This window comes from Nilaparvata lugens, chromosome 8, assembly GCF_014356525.2.
Source record: "Nilaparvata lugens isolate BPH chromosome 8, ASM1435652v1, whole genome shotgun sequence".
Taxonomy (NCBI): domain Eukaryota; kingdom Metazoa; phylum Arthropoda; class Insecta; order Hemiptera; family Delphacidae; genus Nilaparvata; species Nilaparvata lugens.
Genome location: NC_052511.1, coordinates 41,447,153 through 41,465,818, shown reverse-complemented (window position 1 = coordinate 41,465,818; position 18,666 = coordinate 41,447,153). Strand labels below are relative to the sequence as shown.

At 33.9% G+C, this 18,666-nt stretch overlaps 1 protein-coding gene across 2 annotated transcripts in view; it reads right to left on the bottom strand.

Annotated features, from left to right (window-relative positions):
- LOC111054198 overlaps positions 1-17,956 on the bottom strand; it is a 47,629-nt gene extending 29,673 nt beyond the window's left edge. Inside the window, exons 1-10 of one of the 2 annotated variants that reach the window (XM_022341177.2) lie at positions 17,803-17,956; positions 15,920-16,053; positions 14,390-14,571; positions 13,622-13,807; positions 10,073-10,342; positions 8,467-8,667; positions 7,971-8,226; positions 6,850-7,022; positions 5,725-5,979; positions 3,566-3,800 (exon numbers count right to left, since the gene is read on the bottom strand). In XM_022341177.2, the coding sequence (XP_022196869.2) occupies positions 3,566-3,800; positions 5,725-5,979; positions 6,850-7,022; positions 7,971-8,226; positions 8,467-8,667; positions 10,073-10,342; positions 13,622-13,807; positions 14,390-14,571; positions 15,920-16,052 (1,891 nt within the window). In that variant the 5' untranslated portion in view covers position 16,053; positions 17,803-17,956. Of the gene's footprint in view, positions 1-3,565; positions 3,801-5,724; positions 5,980-6,849; positions 7,023-7,970; positions 8,227-8,466; positions 8,668-10,072; positions 10,343-13,621; positions 13,808-14,389; positions 14,572-15,919; positions 16,054-17,089; positions 17,241-17,802 lie in introns of those variants that run through there. The other variant, XM_039434785.1, reaches the window with a different exon arrangement.
- Positions 17,957-18,666: the final 710 nt, after the last annotated feature.

The following is an 18,666-nucleotide window of genomic DNA, read 5'->3' as shown; positions in this document are numbered from 1 at the left end:
TTGACCCTACATAAAACGGTCCCTGTTTCTTAACACAAAAAGAGCCAGCTCTAATACATAAATAGCTGGCGCTGTGAGAAGGCAATGTTCCCTAAATATGGGTCTACTTATCTGCAGGCCAAAGATTCGTCTCAAAACCTTCTTTTGAGCCCTGAAAAGAGCTTCAAACCTATATAATAGTGAGGTCCACGTTATAATGGCAGTGTTTGATTAGCAATGGTATTGCTATCCTTGTCTATCATTCAACAAAGCTGATAACGCTATCTCTCTCTCGCTTTGCTCTGTTGCCCTTTTAACAATATAGAATAGATAATTAACAAAATATTTCATCTTAATTATAAAAATTCATTATGTAATAATTAATTAAAAATGATAAAATATAATTGATTATTTTAAACGAGAATGAACAATTAATATTAAATTAATAAACCTGTATCAGCTAACGTCAAGAAGGCATTGACAAGACTGTGAGGATCGGCAACGTTGTTCTCCTATCTTTCTCCACTGCCATTATAACGTGAACCTCACTATAGTCGCCTTGCCCCATAAAATAATGCCAAAGTGGAGATGGTATACTAAAGCCAGTAGGCTTTTCTCCCTGGAGTTTGATTGAACTGTGTTTTTAAAAAGTATTTATTGAAATTTTTTCCAGGGGCTGCGCACCCTGGTAACTGTAATAGTCAAGGTTTTTATTGATCCTTATATGTTTGTAGGCTCGCTTCGCTCGCCTATAGTGAGATTCACGTTGTAAAGTCGGTACCTGATCAACATTGGTTTGCTATCCTTGTTTGTCATCAGACAAAGCTGATAGCTCTATCGTTTTACAACACCGCACAGTTGAGTATTGTTTGTGGGCTATGAAGAAATATATAAACAGAATGTTTCAGAAGTAGTGTCGAACATTTTATTGTTCTTGGATGATAGGAGACTACAAATGACGTATTTGAAGTATCCAAAACTCAGCGGTTATCCTTATAGCTGCCATTTTGTTTTTTTTCACTTAGAAATTTTTATCTCAAGAACGAAATGTTGTATTGATATGAAATTTGGCATGAATATTTATGCTTTAAAGACTCAACTTTAAAAAATAAAATGAAAAATTTTCGATATACATATTCAAAATGGCGGCCATTTTTAATTTTTGATTGCAAATTTCACAAAAACCGTTTACAGAAAATTTACAAGAGACAAAAAAGTTAGCAAATTTTATCAAGATTTCAAGGATTCCTTATTTATTAAGATTGGTCTGAGAATAACAGAGAAATCAATTATTTTCGTACAGCATGCATGATCTTGAACAAAAAAGATCATCTGAAAAACATTGTAAAATCAGCTGGATGGCCATATGGAGCCATACCGAGTTTCAAAGCTTCATCTTAAATACAATTGGAATTGAAAATGTAATATTGATGTTCAATAATATTGTGAAAAGATGTCATGCATGCAATACGAAAATAATAAATTTCTCTGTTATCCTTCAACCAATCTTAATTAACTAGGTATCCTTGAAATCTTGATAAAATTTTCTAACTTTTTTGTCTCCTGTAAATTCTCTGTAAAGTGAACGGTTCTCGTGAAATTTGCAATCAAAAATTTAAAATGGCCGCCATTTTGAAAATTCACATAGGAAAGTTTTTATTTTATTTTTTAAAGTTAAGTCTTTATAGCATAAATATTCATGCCAAATTTCAGATTAATACATCAGTTCGTTCTTGAGATAAAAATCCCTAAGTGAAAAAACAAAATGGCAGCTATAAGAATAACCAATGAATTTTGGACACTTGAAATACGACCTATTCATCCTCCTATCATCCAGGAACAATACCCTAAAATGTTCGACACTACCTCTGAAACTCTCTGTATATAAAAATGAATGTCTGTATGTTTGTTTGTTTGTTCCCTTTAGACTCGAAAACTACTTGAAAGAACGGCATGAAACTTTGGGAATATTTTGTGTGAATATTGAGGATGTTTTTTGACCAGAACTTTAAATAGGGGGCTAATAATAATTATTTATTAATTAATTTTACAGACCTATGTTTTCGAAATTTTTGGCCGAGCGGCTACCTATGATTTAGCATCTAAAGTTACCAGCTGTATAATAAACACGTCACCCTGTAATAAATTGTGTACTGGTATTAAAACGGTAGTTTGGAGTTGGAGTTAGTGTAGTTGATTGGTACCAGCTGTAGATAATTGGTCGAAGACCTATACAAATAATTACCACTCCCCTATCATTGAGAAACTGGAAAATATTGGAAACAATTATTCATCTCATGAATTAGGGTTGTTCATATTGCATTCATTAATTACTGAAGAATGACATACTAAATCAATTTTTTTCGAATTTAGCTTCGCTTATATTCATTCTAAAATGGAAGATGGAAAGAATATGGAATTCTGTGTAATTCATCGTACATCGCATACTTCCTGGACCATCTATTGACATTCAACAACAATGAAAACATCAAATTCATCTTTGAAACAATGATTTAACCTATCTATTTTCTAAATTCAACACTTTGCTGATAGATATTACTACCAATTTATTGAGAAGAATATGTTTTCGGAATAATAAATGCTGCATGACTAAGCACATATAGGAAGTCCGTATTGAGATATATTGATTTTCAGATAAATTTCATGATTCACCAAATAAAGTCAAGTGTGACATGAGATACATTGCTTTTTTGGCGGTACGAAGTTCGCCGGGTAAGCTAGTAAATGAATAAATAAACTACCAGAGTTTTCAATTATGAAAAATGTATTATTGGATCATGAAACTATATTATTTTTTTGACGAAATATAATCAAGATATAATTATCGATCATTATTGAATCAGCAAATAAATATCATCAGATCAGATTTACAGGATGACTTGAATCACAGCTATATCCACTACTATAGAAGGCGGTGGAGACATAATATGATTGGCTACTATGGCATTCTTTCATTTCCACCAATATCATGACGTGAATCTCATTATAGTTTCTTCTTTAAATCTCTACAATTATATTTTTTTATATTTGAATTTCAATTTGGTTGCTTTAGATTTGTTCCCGAATTGAAGATGGCGGCTCGACCGTGGTTGAGGACGTGGAGCAAAGGATGGGTCATTTTTTTATACATTGTGATACAATATCATTAAGCCTACAACGAAGAAGAAGAATTACGTTTGCTATAATCACGCAAACTCAGTACTCGTACTAATGCAGTATCTATAAACCTTGCAATGGCGGAATGTAAACATGCACCTATTGTTTGATTGAATACTTCCCGCAATACACATAAGTATTACAAGTTGCATACTACAGAATGGTAGGAACTGTTTAATCTGCTACAGTTGGGTTCTATCTTCTATAGTGAGGATCTCATTATAATGGCAGTATTTGATTAACATTGATGTTGCTATAATTCGACAAAGCAGACAGCGCTATCCTTTTCTAGCTCTGCTACGTTGCAGATCGTTCTTTAACAATGTGGGAAAAATATAAACACCAACAAAAGAATTAATATTTGTGGCAAATAAATTTGAATTATTAAAAAAAATGTAAATGTACTGACTGATGTTGGCCTGCGGCGGTCGCCAGTACATGATGCTCTCGACCTGCTGGCCCCAGAGCAGACGACGCCTGGTCAGCTGATCGCAGTCGGCAGCCGATGAGTTGTCGACCTGGGTCAAGGTCACCGAGTAGCGCCGGGACAGCATGTTGAGCAACACTCGCGCCACCACTGTCGGCAACACCTTTGGCAGCAGCCCGTAGTCCAGGCGGTACACTGACGCCAAGTAGAGCGCTGCCTAAAAACCCAGACAATTCTTCTTTAATAACACTTTCCATTACGAATTAATTGTTAATGATCAATACTTATATCACAATAAATAAAACTCTTGAGTAGTATTCTATACTACTCTTAGTGCCGGTTGCACAACAGCCGGTTAAATTCTAATCGTGATTTATTCCACGACAACAAATCAGGGAAGCTGTCTTTCTAAAACGCCTTCTCAGATTGGTTCTCGTGAAATTAATCATGGTTAAAATTTAACCGGCTTCTGTGCAACCGGGCCATAGCCTACTATACTACTCTATATTAGTAGTATAGTAGCCTCTCTACTACTCTAACCTTCTTTGTATGGCAGAAGTTTTCGGGGTGATTTAAAGCATTTAATTTGGATTTTCGTTTTATAGTAATATTACACTCTTGTGTGTTGAAAAGGACTTAGCGTCCGAAGCGCTTCACAAATGTGAGTAGATGCAGAGAAAAACAAATATACTTCTATAATAAAGAAGTATTCTTTTCCCTATGTTGTAAGCTAATAGCTTTTAATCATTAATAAAAATCTGACTGCTATGTCGTAATTTAAGTATTGGAAAGTGATAATTATATTCAACTCAAAATATACAATATACATGCAGAAATCATATACCTAATGTTGTACAATGATCGGTAGAGGACCACTACCAGTAGGCCTGTAAAAGAATATATGCTTATGCTTTTTTCAGGCCCATTTCAGTAATAAAATAAACAAATAACAACAAATAGACAAACTAACGAATAAAAGTACATAATAGGGTTTATAATGTTCAACATAAATATGTCTCGTCGGGTTTAAAGAATAGAATTGTGGTTAAAGAAAGTAGGTGGAAAAAGAGTTCCACTGACTTTATAGGGAGACTCGCACTATAGGCTGGTGGAGTAAAGAAAGGGGGTTTCCAGGTTACCTACTCCCCACCCCGAAAAGAGGCCAAAAATACAAGATAACACCTCCCGCCACCAATCAAATTCCGCCAGGTGAAGAATCTAAAGGGGCCAAAAATTCTTGGTAAACCTCCCACCCTGAATTCAAATCTTGGCTACGCTACTGCTATAGGCAGTTTCAGGGCCAAGCCACATGAAGCGTTCTTTAGACTAATAGGCATGGCAAGAAGCTCTCCGATTAGCTAATTATCATCAGATAACTCGGTTGACGATCCGGAATCAGCTGACAATCAGCCAATCAGAGAGCTTCCTGCCCTGCCGACTCGTCTGATAAACTCATGTGTCTTGGCCCTTATTGAGTTGACTCGATCGATAGCGATCTCATTTCTCATTTTATTGAAGGAGTAGTGTAGGCAACCACCCTAACAAAACTGCACACTTCCTTAGTAGAGAAGGCGGTGGAAAAAGAAAATTGGCAACCTTGACATCCTATTATTTTTACTGACTTTATAGAGTGAATCTCATTTAAGACATTTTTTTAGGTTGACAAGTATTTAGTATCAGGGTTGAACCAGTGCTGAGGTTCTGCTCTCTCGTTTATTGAAGGAGTAATTTAGGCAACCCCCAAATACAACTTTACTCCTACTTAGTAGAGAAGGCGGTGGAAAAATAAAATTGGCAACCTGCCATCCTATTATTTTCACTGACTTTATAGGGTGAATCCCATTATAGACAGTTTTTTAGGTTGACCAATATTAGTATCAGGGTTGAACCAATTGGACTGACGTTCTGTTCTCTCGTTTATTGAAAGAGTATACAAGAGAACTACAAAGATTGTGGCATGTAAATATTGTCAACCTACCTGCGAGAGTGTGGAGGCCGCTGTCAGAGTGGGCCAACGACAAGGACTGTCTCATGCAAATTTGTCAACCTACCAGCCTGGACCTGGCATGCGAGAGAGTGTAGAGGCCGCTGCCAGAGTGGACTAACGACAAGGACTGTCGCATGTAAATTTGTCAACCTACCTGCCTGGACCTAGCCTGCGAGAGAGCCTTGTGCATTGCGGCTAGGCGGTCGGTGGGTGTCGGCTGAGCGGCGGCGACCCTGATTGGCACAGGCAGACACAGCAGGCCGCCGCCAGAGTGGGCCAACGACGAGGATTGACGCAGCAGTCCCTCCTGCGGCATGAAGCGCGCTATCGTCACTACAGAGTCGGGCTGCGGCGCTCCCGTTCGCGGGAAGTAGTCGCTCAGGGCACCCGCCATCGCTGACAGGATCACCTTAAAGTTGATCAATCATTGTCACAAATCGATAGATAGATATGCTAACTTCATCAACATTGACGATACAATCCAGTATCGTCAATTATTATTATAATTATCCATATATATATATATATATTATATATATATATATATATATATATATATATATTATGATATCCAATTATATAATATAATTATAATAATTAATTTAATTATCATATTATACTAATTGATACCTATTACCTATAGAGGGCCTACTAATTACTTATTGAAACTGTTCAAAATAGAAACTCCCAAATGTTGGAGAAAGCGTCCCTTTGGTTCCAGGCTAATTCACTAAATTTGAACAAGGAAAGAACAGAAGAAATTATATTTGATCTTAAAACAAAGAAAACAAAAGTGTTAAACTGCTTGGAATCTATTTGGATCAACAGTTGACCTGGCATAAACATATTGAAATACTATGCCAGAAACTTGCCTGTACAACGTTTCTGCTTTTTAAGTTAAAAGACTCAGTAAGCAATAAACTGATGCTTTTCTCATATTTTGCCTTTCTCCATTCCCATTTACTCTATGGGAATCTTCTATGGGGGAATGAATCTGATGCTATACAGGTACTAAAGTGGCAAAAGAAAGCTATCTGATGCATGCTTCACCTTCGTCAGATGGACTCGTGTAAACAACACTCTATTGAATTAAATATCAATACAGCCCCAGGACTATACATCCTAAATAGCCGAATTTATGTTGAAGGAAATCTCCCAACGACTCCTTATACATTCACACACACAAGAAACAAGAAAAAAATTGATATACCCTACAATAGACTAACGAACTCTTTGTCACAGTAATTTAGGTTACTTTAATGCTGACTTGCTGACCTACCTCACAACTGGCAGCATTGGTGGGCGCATTGCTACGTATGGCCTTGATGAGTTGAAGAGGCACTGGTTCAGACCAGCTGACCACTTTGCGTCCACACAGCGATGTTGTCTGAAGGCTGTGTTTGTTGCTGGCGCTCTCTGGGAACAGGATTTCCTCCAGCAGCACACGAGGACCTGAAATTGAAGAAAAAAGGAGATCATTCAGTGGTCAAGTTTGAGAGTGTTGCATTCGATGCATGTTATTAAATGGTGGTGGAAAGTGGAGCTGTATGTTTCGACTCATTTAAATACATGCAGTACATTCAACACACCCAAGCTTGAAGCTACCTTCGCCGCTCCACTATATGTTATAGTGGCGTCATGATATACGACTGCTGAAACCATATAGGCATAATCACTTAATGACCATATCATTCACTAACTTATTGACTTTGACTCTATTATATGTGTAGGTGTTCTAATCTTTTAACGTGATCTTATACATCTATAAAATCTTATTTATTTCTTTTCTGTATAGGGCATCTTGTAATGAAAATAGAAATGAAAATAAAAATCTCTGTACCCTTTTTGAATTATTTAATCACAACATGTTTCGGACATTGATGCCATTTTCAAGTGATATGTAGTATGATGCTGGAAAATTACTATTTTGATCATAATTATGTTAGTGTATTCATATGATTTTATGAACTAAAACTATAAATTTTGGATTTAAATTCGCATGATTCTATCAAAAATGGGGTTATTGGTGTCTAATTGGATTAAGTTTATTATTTTATCTCTGTTTAATTTGCCGCTTTATAAATATGAAATTCTTCTCTAACATTCAGTTTCTACTTTTATTACCATAATTTTAGTATTTTCATATTGGAATTTATATCTGTAAAATGATGGCCTGATTAAATACCTGTATATACGATACAACAGAGATAGAGTACCTGATTAAATTACCTGTATACACAATACGACAGAGATAGAGTACCTGATTAAATTACCTGTATACACGATATGACAGAAATAGAGCCCGTGATTAATACCTGTATACGATACAACAGAGATAGAACCCCTGATTAAATACCTGTATATACGATACAACAGAGATAGAGTACCTGATTAAATCACCTGTATATACAATACGACAGAGATAGAGCAGCTCCTGTACGACCCTAAGCAGGGTGATGATCCAGTAGATATAGAGCGGTGTGTCGCGAATGGCATACAGCACTGTCATGGGCACATGCAGGATGACCTTCACCACAAACCACCACGTCCACAGCACCACACCTCCGATTATCACATCCGGCTGCACTGATCGTTTCAGGCTCCTCCAGAAGAACCTCATTGTGAAGCTCCGTTTTCTAGATTCCACCATAAACACCTGAACAGATTGAATATTGAGAGGTGAAAAATTTAGATTGAATATTGAAGAGAGATTGAAAAATTGAAGAGGAAGAGAGAGTAGAGAATGACAGAATAGAGAAATAGAAAGAGAAATTGAGATTGAGATGGAAGAAATTGAAAATTGATGGGGTGATATTGAAATTGACGAGATTGGAATGGACGAGATATATGTAAATGGATGAAAAAATGTTTCTTTCTTTCCAAGCTTGGAGCTTACCTTGAAAATGTCACTTTTATTAGATCGCACCATTTCTTTGGCGACCGAAACCAGAATGATGGCAAACAAAATGAAGAATGTCCTGAGCGTTGGCTGCTTCTTGGTGATTTCTACATTTTCTTGAGGATCGTACAGAGAAACTATCTCATTCCACGAGTTGGCAAATGACTCACACACATGCTCATATAACTGAGGAAGAGCCTGAAAAATAGAAGAATATAATATTAATAAGTTTATATACAAAAGCTTAGAGGGAGCACAAAGTAAAAAGGATCTATAATCTTATAGGTAATAAGTGTGCCTCGTCCATTGAAATTGAAAATTTCTATAAGTTAAGTACGATATTGTATCCTCATATTCCTCTCTATATAGAGGGAAATAATTTATTAGTATTGAAAACACCTTATCCAGTTAGAAAAAATAATTTTATTTGATTTTATCTGATTCAAATTACCGAGCATATCCTCTCATGGAATTTAATTATATAGTTATTTCCTTCATTTTGAAAGATTCAACGATTTCTGTTGTAAATACGAAAACGTGTTGAAAATACGAAGCACTTGCTAATAACTATGTTATACTCTAGACACTGTAAATATTTAAAAAACACTCACTTTTCGATGAGAAATGAGTAATACATTTTACTCCTAAGGAGGAGCTTCATCAGCCTGACGGCTTGCTTTTTAAGGGTTAGACCAATACCTACTATTACTTAATAGTAATAGTAGGTATTGGCACAGAGAAGAAAGTAGAAATTAGAAATTCTTTCTACTTTGTGGTATTGGTTAGACTGTGTGGCCAAAATGTGTGTGAAGATTGCGTTTGATTTGAAATTGATTTGGTCGATCAAATTCAATTCAATCATCGACCAAATCAATTTCTCGAATCAGACTCAATCTTCTCGAATATTTCATTCACACAGTTCACCCCTCAAAAGGCAAGTGCCCCAGGTGTCAGGCTGATGAAGGAGTGAAATACATTCCTTATTTCTCATCAAAAAGTATTTTTTTCCAATATTAACGTGGAACACAGTGTCTAGTATATAAAAAAGTTACTCGACAATTCGTAATTCTGGTGTTTTATATTATAGAAGACATTTTTATTTTCTGTAGATATTGAATTGAGTTTTGTTGATACCTGTGGTGGCCAAAATAAGGTGCCAATGAACAGATGTTGGATGACAGACTAAAAATAGAAATCAGTTTTGTTGATACCTAAGGGCCATATGCTAACACTACGTTCAACGCTAAACTACGTTTACTTGTAGTGTAGATATGGTTGCATTTATCATAATGAGTTTCATACGGGGTTTAAATGAACAGCTGACATTTCTCCGTTTAAACCAAGTATTTTTCTGCATGCGGGCCTAAGAGTATTAACAAAGGTTGCAGTACCTAATAGGTTGATACCTTTTTCTGAAATATCTAAGGTTTGCACATAATAGGAGTGCTTTTTATAAAATAGAATTATAGTATCCTTTTTTGAAATTAATGAAATAATAGATCAAAAATACAAATTATAACAACTAGTTTCAAAAAAGGATACTATAATTCTATTCTATAAATAAGTAGCCCTGCATTCATATATTTCAAGTGTTTTGTTATACCTGAGGCGGGCGGAAGGTGCCGGTGAGCAAATGCTGAGTGCTGTCCGTATCCGGCCCGGAGACAGCTGTCGTCCGACCCAACTCACACCAGTCGGACGACTCGTTGGGTCGGAGCATGAGCAGGTCACCCAGACCCAGCTGGTCCTCGGACAGGTAGAGGTGGTGCAGTCGGATCAGCACGTAGAACTCAGCCGCGCAAGGGATCACTGTGATCTGCCACGGAGGCAGCTCGGCTGCCAGGTACTTCGACACTATGTCGCTCACGTACTCCTGATGATCAACAAGTTTTTTAGATTTCTGTTATTGTGAAAAAGTAAGAAAGGGAGATGTTGAGTTGAAGCATAGAGTAAAGATAGCCTTATACAAGTAATACTATTCTCCACATTTTCCTTCTTCTTATTCTCGTCCACCTCCTCCTCCAAGTGATAGCAATGTGTGTGGAGGTTTGTAGGAGAGAGGTTCAACAGAAGAGGAATGAAAGGGGGTTGAGAAGATTTGGAGAGGTTTGAAGAATAGGGTGGTAATAGGTTTCAAGAATTTAATTATATGGGAAGAGATTTTTTTATCCTACAGGATATTGATGTTGTATTATAGTGGTACCTATTGAAAACATAAATTTCTTCTTCTTTCAAGGTTTCAATTAATCAAGCACATCATGATAATTTACTGGATTCTTTCTTTCAGGGATAATACGCTAGGCTACAAAAATACAATTACTAAATATTTTCTTGTTCTGACAATAAAATGAGAATTATTATTATTTCTAAACATTTCAATAGCCTTTTTCACATTCAATCTCTATTGTTATTGTAAGATATTTCCATTTCCAATTTTAGAAGAAACCATAATACTGTGGAGTGATTTTTTATGCTGTAATTGTGAGAAGACTCCAGGTGTAGCCTGTTGTCTTCATTCAGTATTCTTCGATAAAGAAAGTATTAGATATGAGCTATAAACTCATCACCATACACTACAAAGCATAACGTTGGATCTCATAGTAGGCTATACATATACTCTTTATTTTTACACAGGAACTTTTTAAAAAATTTTTAAAACCATTATGGAGAATTTCATTCATGATAACTTAAACTTCAAAACTTTCATGACATTTATGTTTTTTTAAATCACTTCTTCTGATTAATTTCTCCAACACTATAGTATTTATTCTTGAAACGTGTCTTGAGGATTGCTTTCCCTCATTGCGATTTTTACTCGTGGAGCTATCTCAAATTGTGATTACAACTCGACCAATAACTATGGTTAATTGAAACAGAGAATTCGGGATTAAATTTGAAATATCGCAGTTGAGATGTTAAAGCGATCAATGAGAAATAGTCAACACATAATATCAATAATATTATATAAGAGAAAGCCATCCAAACGAAGTCATTTTCAAAAAAATGATAATATTCAAACGAAGTCATTTTCAAAAAAAATGATAATATTCAAACGAAGTCATTTTCAAAAAAATGATAATATTGCTATCAATGTTTCCTGAATGGGGAGTTTTGAAGTTCTAATAATTATAAATGAAACTAGCTGTACCCTGCCACGCTTCGCAGTGGCACATTGTGATTGAATGTTTATTTTTTTTTTCTGTGGCCCCCACTATATATAAAATATGTGTTGGGAAACCACAAATATTATGCTTGTTAAATAAATTATGAACATCTGTGTTATGTGAGCTGTTAAATCTGGTTTATTGTGCAATTACAAAACTAAAAGGAAAAATAATGTTTATGTGAGAAATAAAATAAAAAAAAGCAAAATTTTTAGAAAAAAGAAATTAAAATGAGTAAATGAATACCTATATATAAAATAGAAAATTATTGATGGAAAATAATTAGATTCTAAAAGAAAAAAATATTTGAGAATAGTCTCTTAAAAAGGATTGATAAAAAATGAATTAATAATATTCATAATATCTAGTTTGTAATAAGGTCTTCACTATAATTTATTCTATTTTCAATTATCCAAGTTTTTGTTTTTGCTTTAAATATATTAACCAGTACCATTTATACTCAATTTAATGAAAAATCTCACTATATCAGAAGTAAAGACATTAAATTCCCTACAAAACGGGTGGTCAACGAAAATTTTCCGACCAGTGGTTCCGGAGATAGAGCGTTTTAAAGACAAAAACAGTTTTTGATAAGCGCTCTCACTCGGTAACTTTCCAAGTGGTACCGTACCGACGCGAGGATCTTTGATGCTGAGCCTCTGATGCAACGGGAATGAAACTGACCGGCTGAGCATTAAACGCTGGTCACGTTGAGTGATCATCTCGCATTGCGTATTGAAACTACTGTACATAAATCCTTTCCAACAATCAACTTATATCAATTATTTAATAGACTAATATAATATTATAATCTATCCCTTCATTTTGTTTATATGATCAAATAACCAGCTGACTACTAAAATATTAGCCTACTTTGTATTTTAGCATGCAACACAGCCCAGATCGTATTATCAACAACACCGTTGTCAAATGCCGGTATGTTAGTAGAAAAGAGATAAGAATTTTTTTTTATTTCTCGTTGTTTTATGATAGAAGGAAAAATAGCATGAATATGAAATAGAAATAAGATATTGAAACTATAAGATAAGCCGATCAGCTTATGAACTAAGGTTTGGAGGATTATGAAACATTGACAATTGAGAAATTATGAATACACAAATGCAAGAATAATAGCCTCAATAATTATTATTCATTACAAGATTGATTTACATCGATAAGATTATACTCACACTATCGACTGAATCGCCAATTGATTGTAGCACGGTACCGGTATCGATCCATTCACTGATTGAAATTACTACAATATTAACACAAGTAACACGATTATTTGCACTGAAACACGAATTTATTATCGAAAAAAAAGCATCGGTATGCTTTCTTTGTTCTGAATTGCGAAAGTAATTGAAATCCAATAATTGTACCGGAAAACATACGGTAATCAAGAGTGTAGTTTACCGGTACTCTATATCTCACGAACCTGTTGAAGCTGCGTTTTGAAACATGCGCGCTATCTAGCGGTCAGATTTTGCACTTTGATTGCAGCAGCGCTCAGCTCAAATCTGGCCAAAAATGGCCAAAGTTTCACCCCCTCCCCCCGGGCCACCCTGCGAGCCCAGTCAATTTTTTTTTTTTTTAATCGACTTATTTTCGCGAGCTGACCCCGAATGTGAAGTCAAAAATCGGAAAAATCCATAAACAAAAAAGTTAAAAATTTTCGGGCGAGCGTAGCGCCCCTGAAAATTGTAAAAAGTAGATAAAAACCATCCTTGATGCGGATTTTATATCATGTTAAAATTTCAACTCAATCGGTCCAGTACTTTTGGAGTTTTTGCATTACACACAAACCAACATAACATTTTTATTATATATAGAAGATAGATGAGTTTTCACTTTCCCACTTTTCTTGCATGATTGAAGAAATTGAGTTAAAGTCACACCTGTTATATAAAAAATCAATAGGCTCATTATAAGGTCTATTAGAAACGATCAAGATGCATTTTTTCCAAAAAAGCTATAAATTTTATTACCTGTATATTTGAGCCAGTAACTGAGCGCCCTCTGAAGAGTGGATTTGCTGAGACAACATGGTTTTCAATGTCGAATTGTTGCCTGGAGTCTGGTAGCCAAGCATAACGTCCATACCTGCTAGTCAAAGCCATTTTCAAGTGTGGAAAAACCAACTGGCCATCTTTGGTTTTATTGAGGATGTCTTTCTGAAAATTGAATTCCGGATTATATCTCACAAATCGCTCTCAAAAATACCAAGTGATAAATAGTTCATGAATTTTTATCTGAGAGAGGAAAACCTGGAGATTGCTTCATAATCGCATCTCAGTAAAAGAGAATATTATGAAAAACTTTGGGACGCACTACACGGGAAGGAAATACTTCACAATGCTGCCTTTAGAATAACAGGCAATCGAGAACATAAAAAATAGTATAGCCTAAAACTTAAGGAGTATTTAATATATTTTTCTCTGTACTCCCTACAAGAGTTGACAGATCACACTATACGTTTATGACTGTTAGTTGTTTATTAATTTTTGCTATTTCTATAGGGTGTTTAAGACTGTTTTCTACTACTTTTTTATGTTATGTTTGTTTTTAGTATATTGACACTGTTCCTGATGTACCTGCACATGATTATGAATAAAGATTTTGTCAATTCAATTCAAAACTTAGTCACTGCTAAAAAGTAAGAGTTTCCTCTTCAAAAATTATAGATAATAAATAATAAATATTGGTAGAAAACGAAATAAAATGATATTTTGTCATAGTTTCGTGTAAAATTTTACCTTCAGTTGAGCTTTGAACTGATTCAGATCACAGGCCCCTTTTACTTGCAGTAGGAGTGTTATGATCCCCTGGTTCCGTAAGGTATCCACGCATGTTCGAACACTGGTTGTTCTCACAAACTCGAGCTCAGGAAAGCGTTGCTCCAAAAAGCGGAGCCACACAATTCGACATGCAGCCACAACTGTAATCACAACAAAAATTAATTATTGTATTAAAATAATATTCAATAATGTGGAAAGCAACAATATTACAATGTTTTATGTGGAAAGCGAAAAAATATTTAAATTTCCAATGTGGATTTGCAATTTAAAACTATATAAGATCAAATAAAATAAGTTTAATAAGGTTTAAAATACACTGTGTCCAAAATCTACAGAAGCATAACCCTTCTCGAAAGAACATTCATCGATTTTATAAATTCAACAACTACGGTAAACAAATATAAAAAAAATGTTTGTGATGGAAGAAGGACAGAACCTCTATGTATAGATTCCCGAATATAGCCTTCATAAGCATGTGTTGAAGATTATTGATTATGCTTGTTAGTTGTAATTAAAATTAATCTCAATCTTCCTTTCATTTTTTTATTTTCGGTACTTTGAATCAATGTTGTGTGAATGAAGGTGGAAATACATAAAGTATTACAATTTTAGTACCTATTAACTTTATTATATATCATTACATATAAAGTAACGGTAATATTGAGTTGAGGTGATGAGTTGTAACGTTCCAAGCGTAAATAAATTAGGTAGTAATAATTATATTAATGATTGGTATTTATAGAGTTTCTCCATGAGTCATATATGGTTTTCCAACAAAGGGTACTATCGTCATAATTGATGTTAATGCAATTACCATCAATTTACCAGCAATCATTCTTATCATTCAACCACTCTATATTTCTCATCATGCAAAGTGAACGGAGAGATGAAGTTTTGGAGAGTTTCCATGTATATTCAGAGGTTTTAGTCATAATCTTCAAATTTTAAGAGGAGACTGAGAATTAATTAATTTTGAATTCGATCATGAATTACAATTATTACTATTATTTCTCATCTATTTTTCTACCCATGACGAACTGCGAGTTAATAATTCGTTTTTGAACTAATGTCGACACATCAGTCTAATATTTTGAATAATAGTTAATAAAAACTAGTACTCACGTGGAGCCGCGCGATTAGACTGTAAGTAATGTTGTCATAATAGTTAAAAAACGAACTATCAATTATTCAATTGGAATACATTAGACGATTAGGAACGACTAGCACTCTATTTCTGAATCATTTTACTTGAAATAAAATAATAATACCTAGGTATACTTTGAAAAGAACTAGGACCTCCTATATAGAAGGTCCTGGAAGAAATCTAGTCTAAAAGGTTGACAACTGGAATTTGACTACCCACCTGAAATATATTATATACTCTTAGTAATTTTGAATAAAAAATGTAGGTCTTATAAGAAGGATAGCGGATAAATTGATAGATAGGGTAGATGAAATATTATTTTGAATCAATAGATGTCCACTTACCTAAGTACAACAACACCACACATGGTATTAGAAGTATGAATATGGCAAATATTGTCAAAGTGTACAAATAATACAGGAAACTGCTGGACTTCCTCTCCTGTTCTTGATACAAGTTCTTCTCCTTGGACAACATACTAGAATAAAAAATGATAAATTGAAGTAATTTCCTTTGATAATATGCATTGATTAAATCTATCTTATAAATAAAAACATATTTACATTATGAATAAAGTCTGTCTTTGAATCAATCTTGAAGTTATTCTTGCTTGATAATAAACAGTCTTATAAAAAATATATATAAATGAAGGGGAAGTGGGAAGTGAAGCTACACTTCCTAACTCCTTGGTAAGTGATAATAATGGATTAAATTCAAGAACAGATATATATATCCTAAATTTCACTTTTTGTGTACCGTAGTTGAGAAGTTGATACTGTGGTAATTATTCATATCAAATGAAAAGACTACGAAATTGTCAAAAACCACAGATTTTATTGATAGTTAGAAAGACCGGTTTCAGTTGTTACACCATTGTCAATCTCTGAACTTGAGTTTGAGAAACCGGAAACCGAAACCGGTCTTTCTAACTATCAATAAAATTTATTGTTTTTGACAATTTCTTAGCCTTTTTATATAATATCCTACAGTGATTGATATAGATATAGTGATAATTTATTATTCTATGGAATAAATTCAAGAATAGATCGATATAGCCTATCATTACTATATCCTAGTCAGATTCCCCAAAACCTCCTATATGGAGAAAGTTTCAGAAATAGGTAATCTAATAAAGCAGTATTCTAATAGGGTTATCGAACTTGAATGTTCGATTGTAGGAAATAGCTAGTAAGCTACCCTTGTAATATTTTCAAATTGAAACACGACTAGTTTCGACATTGATGTCATTCTCAAGAGTCCTTTGTTAAATAAATTTAGTCCTTTTTCAGAAATAATATAATATCATTGTACAATTTCCTCAAATAGACATAGACATCGTGTTCTATAAGTGCCAAGTCTAAAATGACATTTTTATAAGTAGGCCTATTCAAGGATCTACATCGTCATCTTAATTGCTATTTCACATAGTTATGAGAATAATAAAAACTATTATCATCTGTTCTTTTAGGAGGATGACTATAAACTAATAAAATATTCTAAGTACCTTTACTTACTTGTGTGAGCGACAAAAATATACCATACATAATAAAATTTTTATCATGTTACAATTATCACAAATAAGTTTAATAGAGTATTTTACAACAATAGGTACCGTAGCTTGTTAATACAAAATATATCACTTCCTTGCCTACTCACTTGCTAATAAAGTGAATGACAACCTGACTATTATGGATAAGAGACTTTCATAATAGCTCGACAAACTTTCCCTGTTCTTGCAAGATAAGTAGAATACGGCATTCTTCTAATTCAATAGAATATTTCTTGAGTCAACAACATTAGATAATCAAATAAATTAATGAATGGAACCAAATCTTGAAAGTACAGTAGGCTATATATAGAGGCAATTCACAACATTATTCTCCACATATCATGCAGGCTACAGAGATGACAATAGAAATTTAAGTTATAAGACCCTGCGAATGTTGTACTCACTTAAAAATATCTATCACATTATCAAGAATCAGAAAATATTTTTAAGATAGTAATTGAAGTAGAAAACTATTCGAAAGCAAATAAAGAAAAAATGATCTAATATCTAGCCTAGATGCTGAATATTTTGAACTACTCCCAAGCTCTTCCTATCTATAAATAAAGGTTCAGAGGTCACACTATATACATTTTCAGATACAATAAACGACCCATTTTCACTTTCTCGATTCTCAAAATATAATCAATTTAACTGTATGGATAATATATAAGTAATTACCTTTGTTTCACGAAACGGTCAGATATAAACTTTGGTTAAACTTATGAATGATTGTGAGTTCGAAACTGATCGGCTGTATTGTTATCACTGTCACGTACAGTGGTTATTATTGGCACATGTACAGATTGTTTTCTTCACATTGAACGTTAGACTTATCAATTGAAAAAAATGAAGTAAAAAGTGATATTTTGAAATTTTTTGTTAGTTGTAAAAGTGTGCCAACTGTTCAAAATTAATAACTTGGTGAAAAAATTAGTGATTTGAAAATATTGAACTCGCAATGTGAAATTTATATATTTTTGACAATGTGGAATTCATTTCTCTGTTAAACATCAATGAGAGACCCATATAGTTAATGAGTTATTAAGCACTATATTATAAAGAAAGAATAGATTGAAGTGTTGTAAACGTTTTTTGAATTTTTTCTAACACGATATAATGTATCTTCCCAGAATCTTGCTTTACGTTTAAGATTCACATAAAAATATAGAGTAAAAGTAGTGCATTGGATTGTTGAAGGCCACCAAAAACTGTCCACAGTCAATTTGGTTGTGCGGAAAATTATTACTTTTCCACAAAAGTTTCTCTCTTACTACACGGTAGGTAGGGGGGGGGATTTATATTTTGAATATGTGAGACAATAATAAATTATTCTAGTTTTTGTTTATTAAATCTCTAGTACGATATGTATTAATAAAGATAATATTTTAGTAGTACGATAATATATAATATTAATGATAGATCTTATAATAGCTTAAGAATCTTTAATTTTTTTAAAGAAGGACTTGATTATTCTTTGCTGTTACTAAAATTTCAATGAAACCATTTTCTTTCCAAGATATATACATATGGGCATAGGTATGG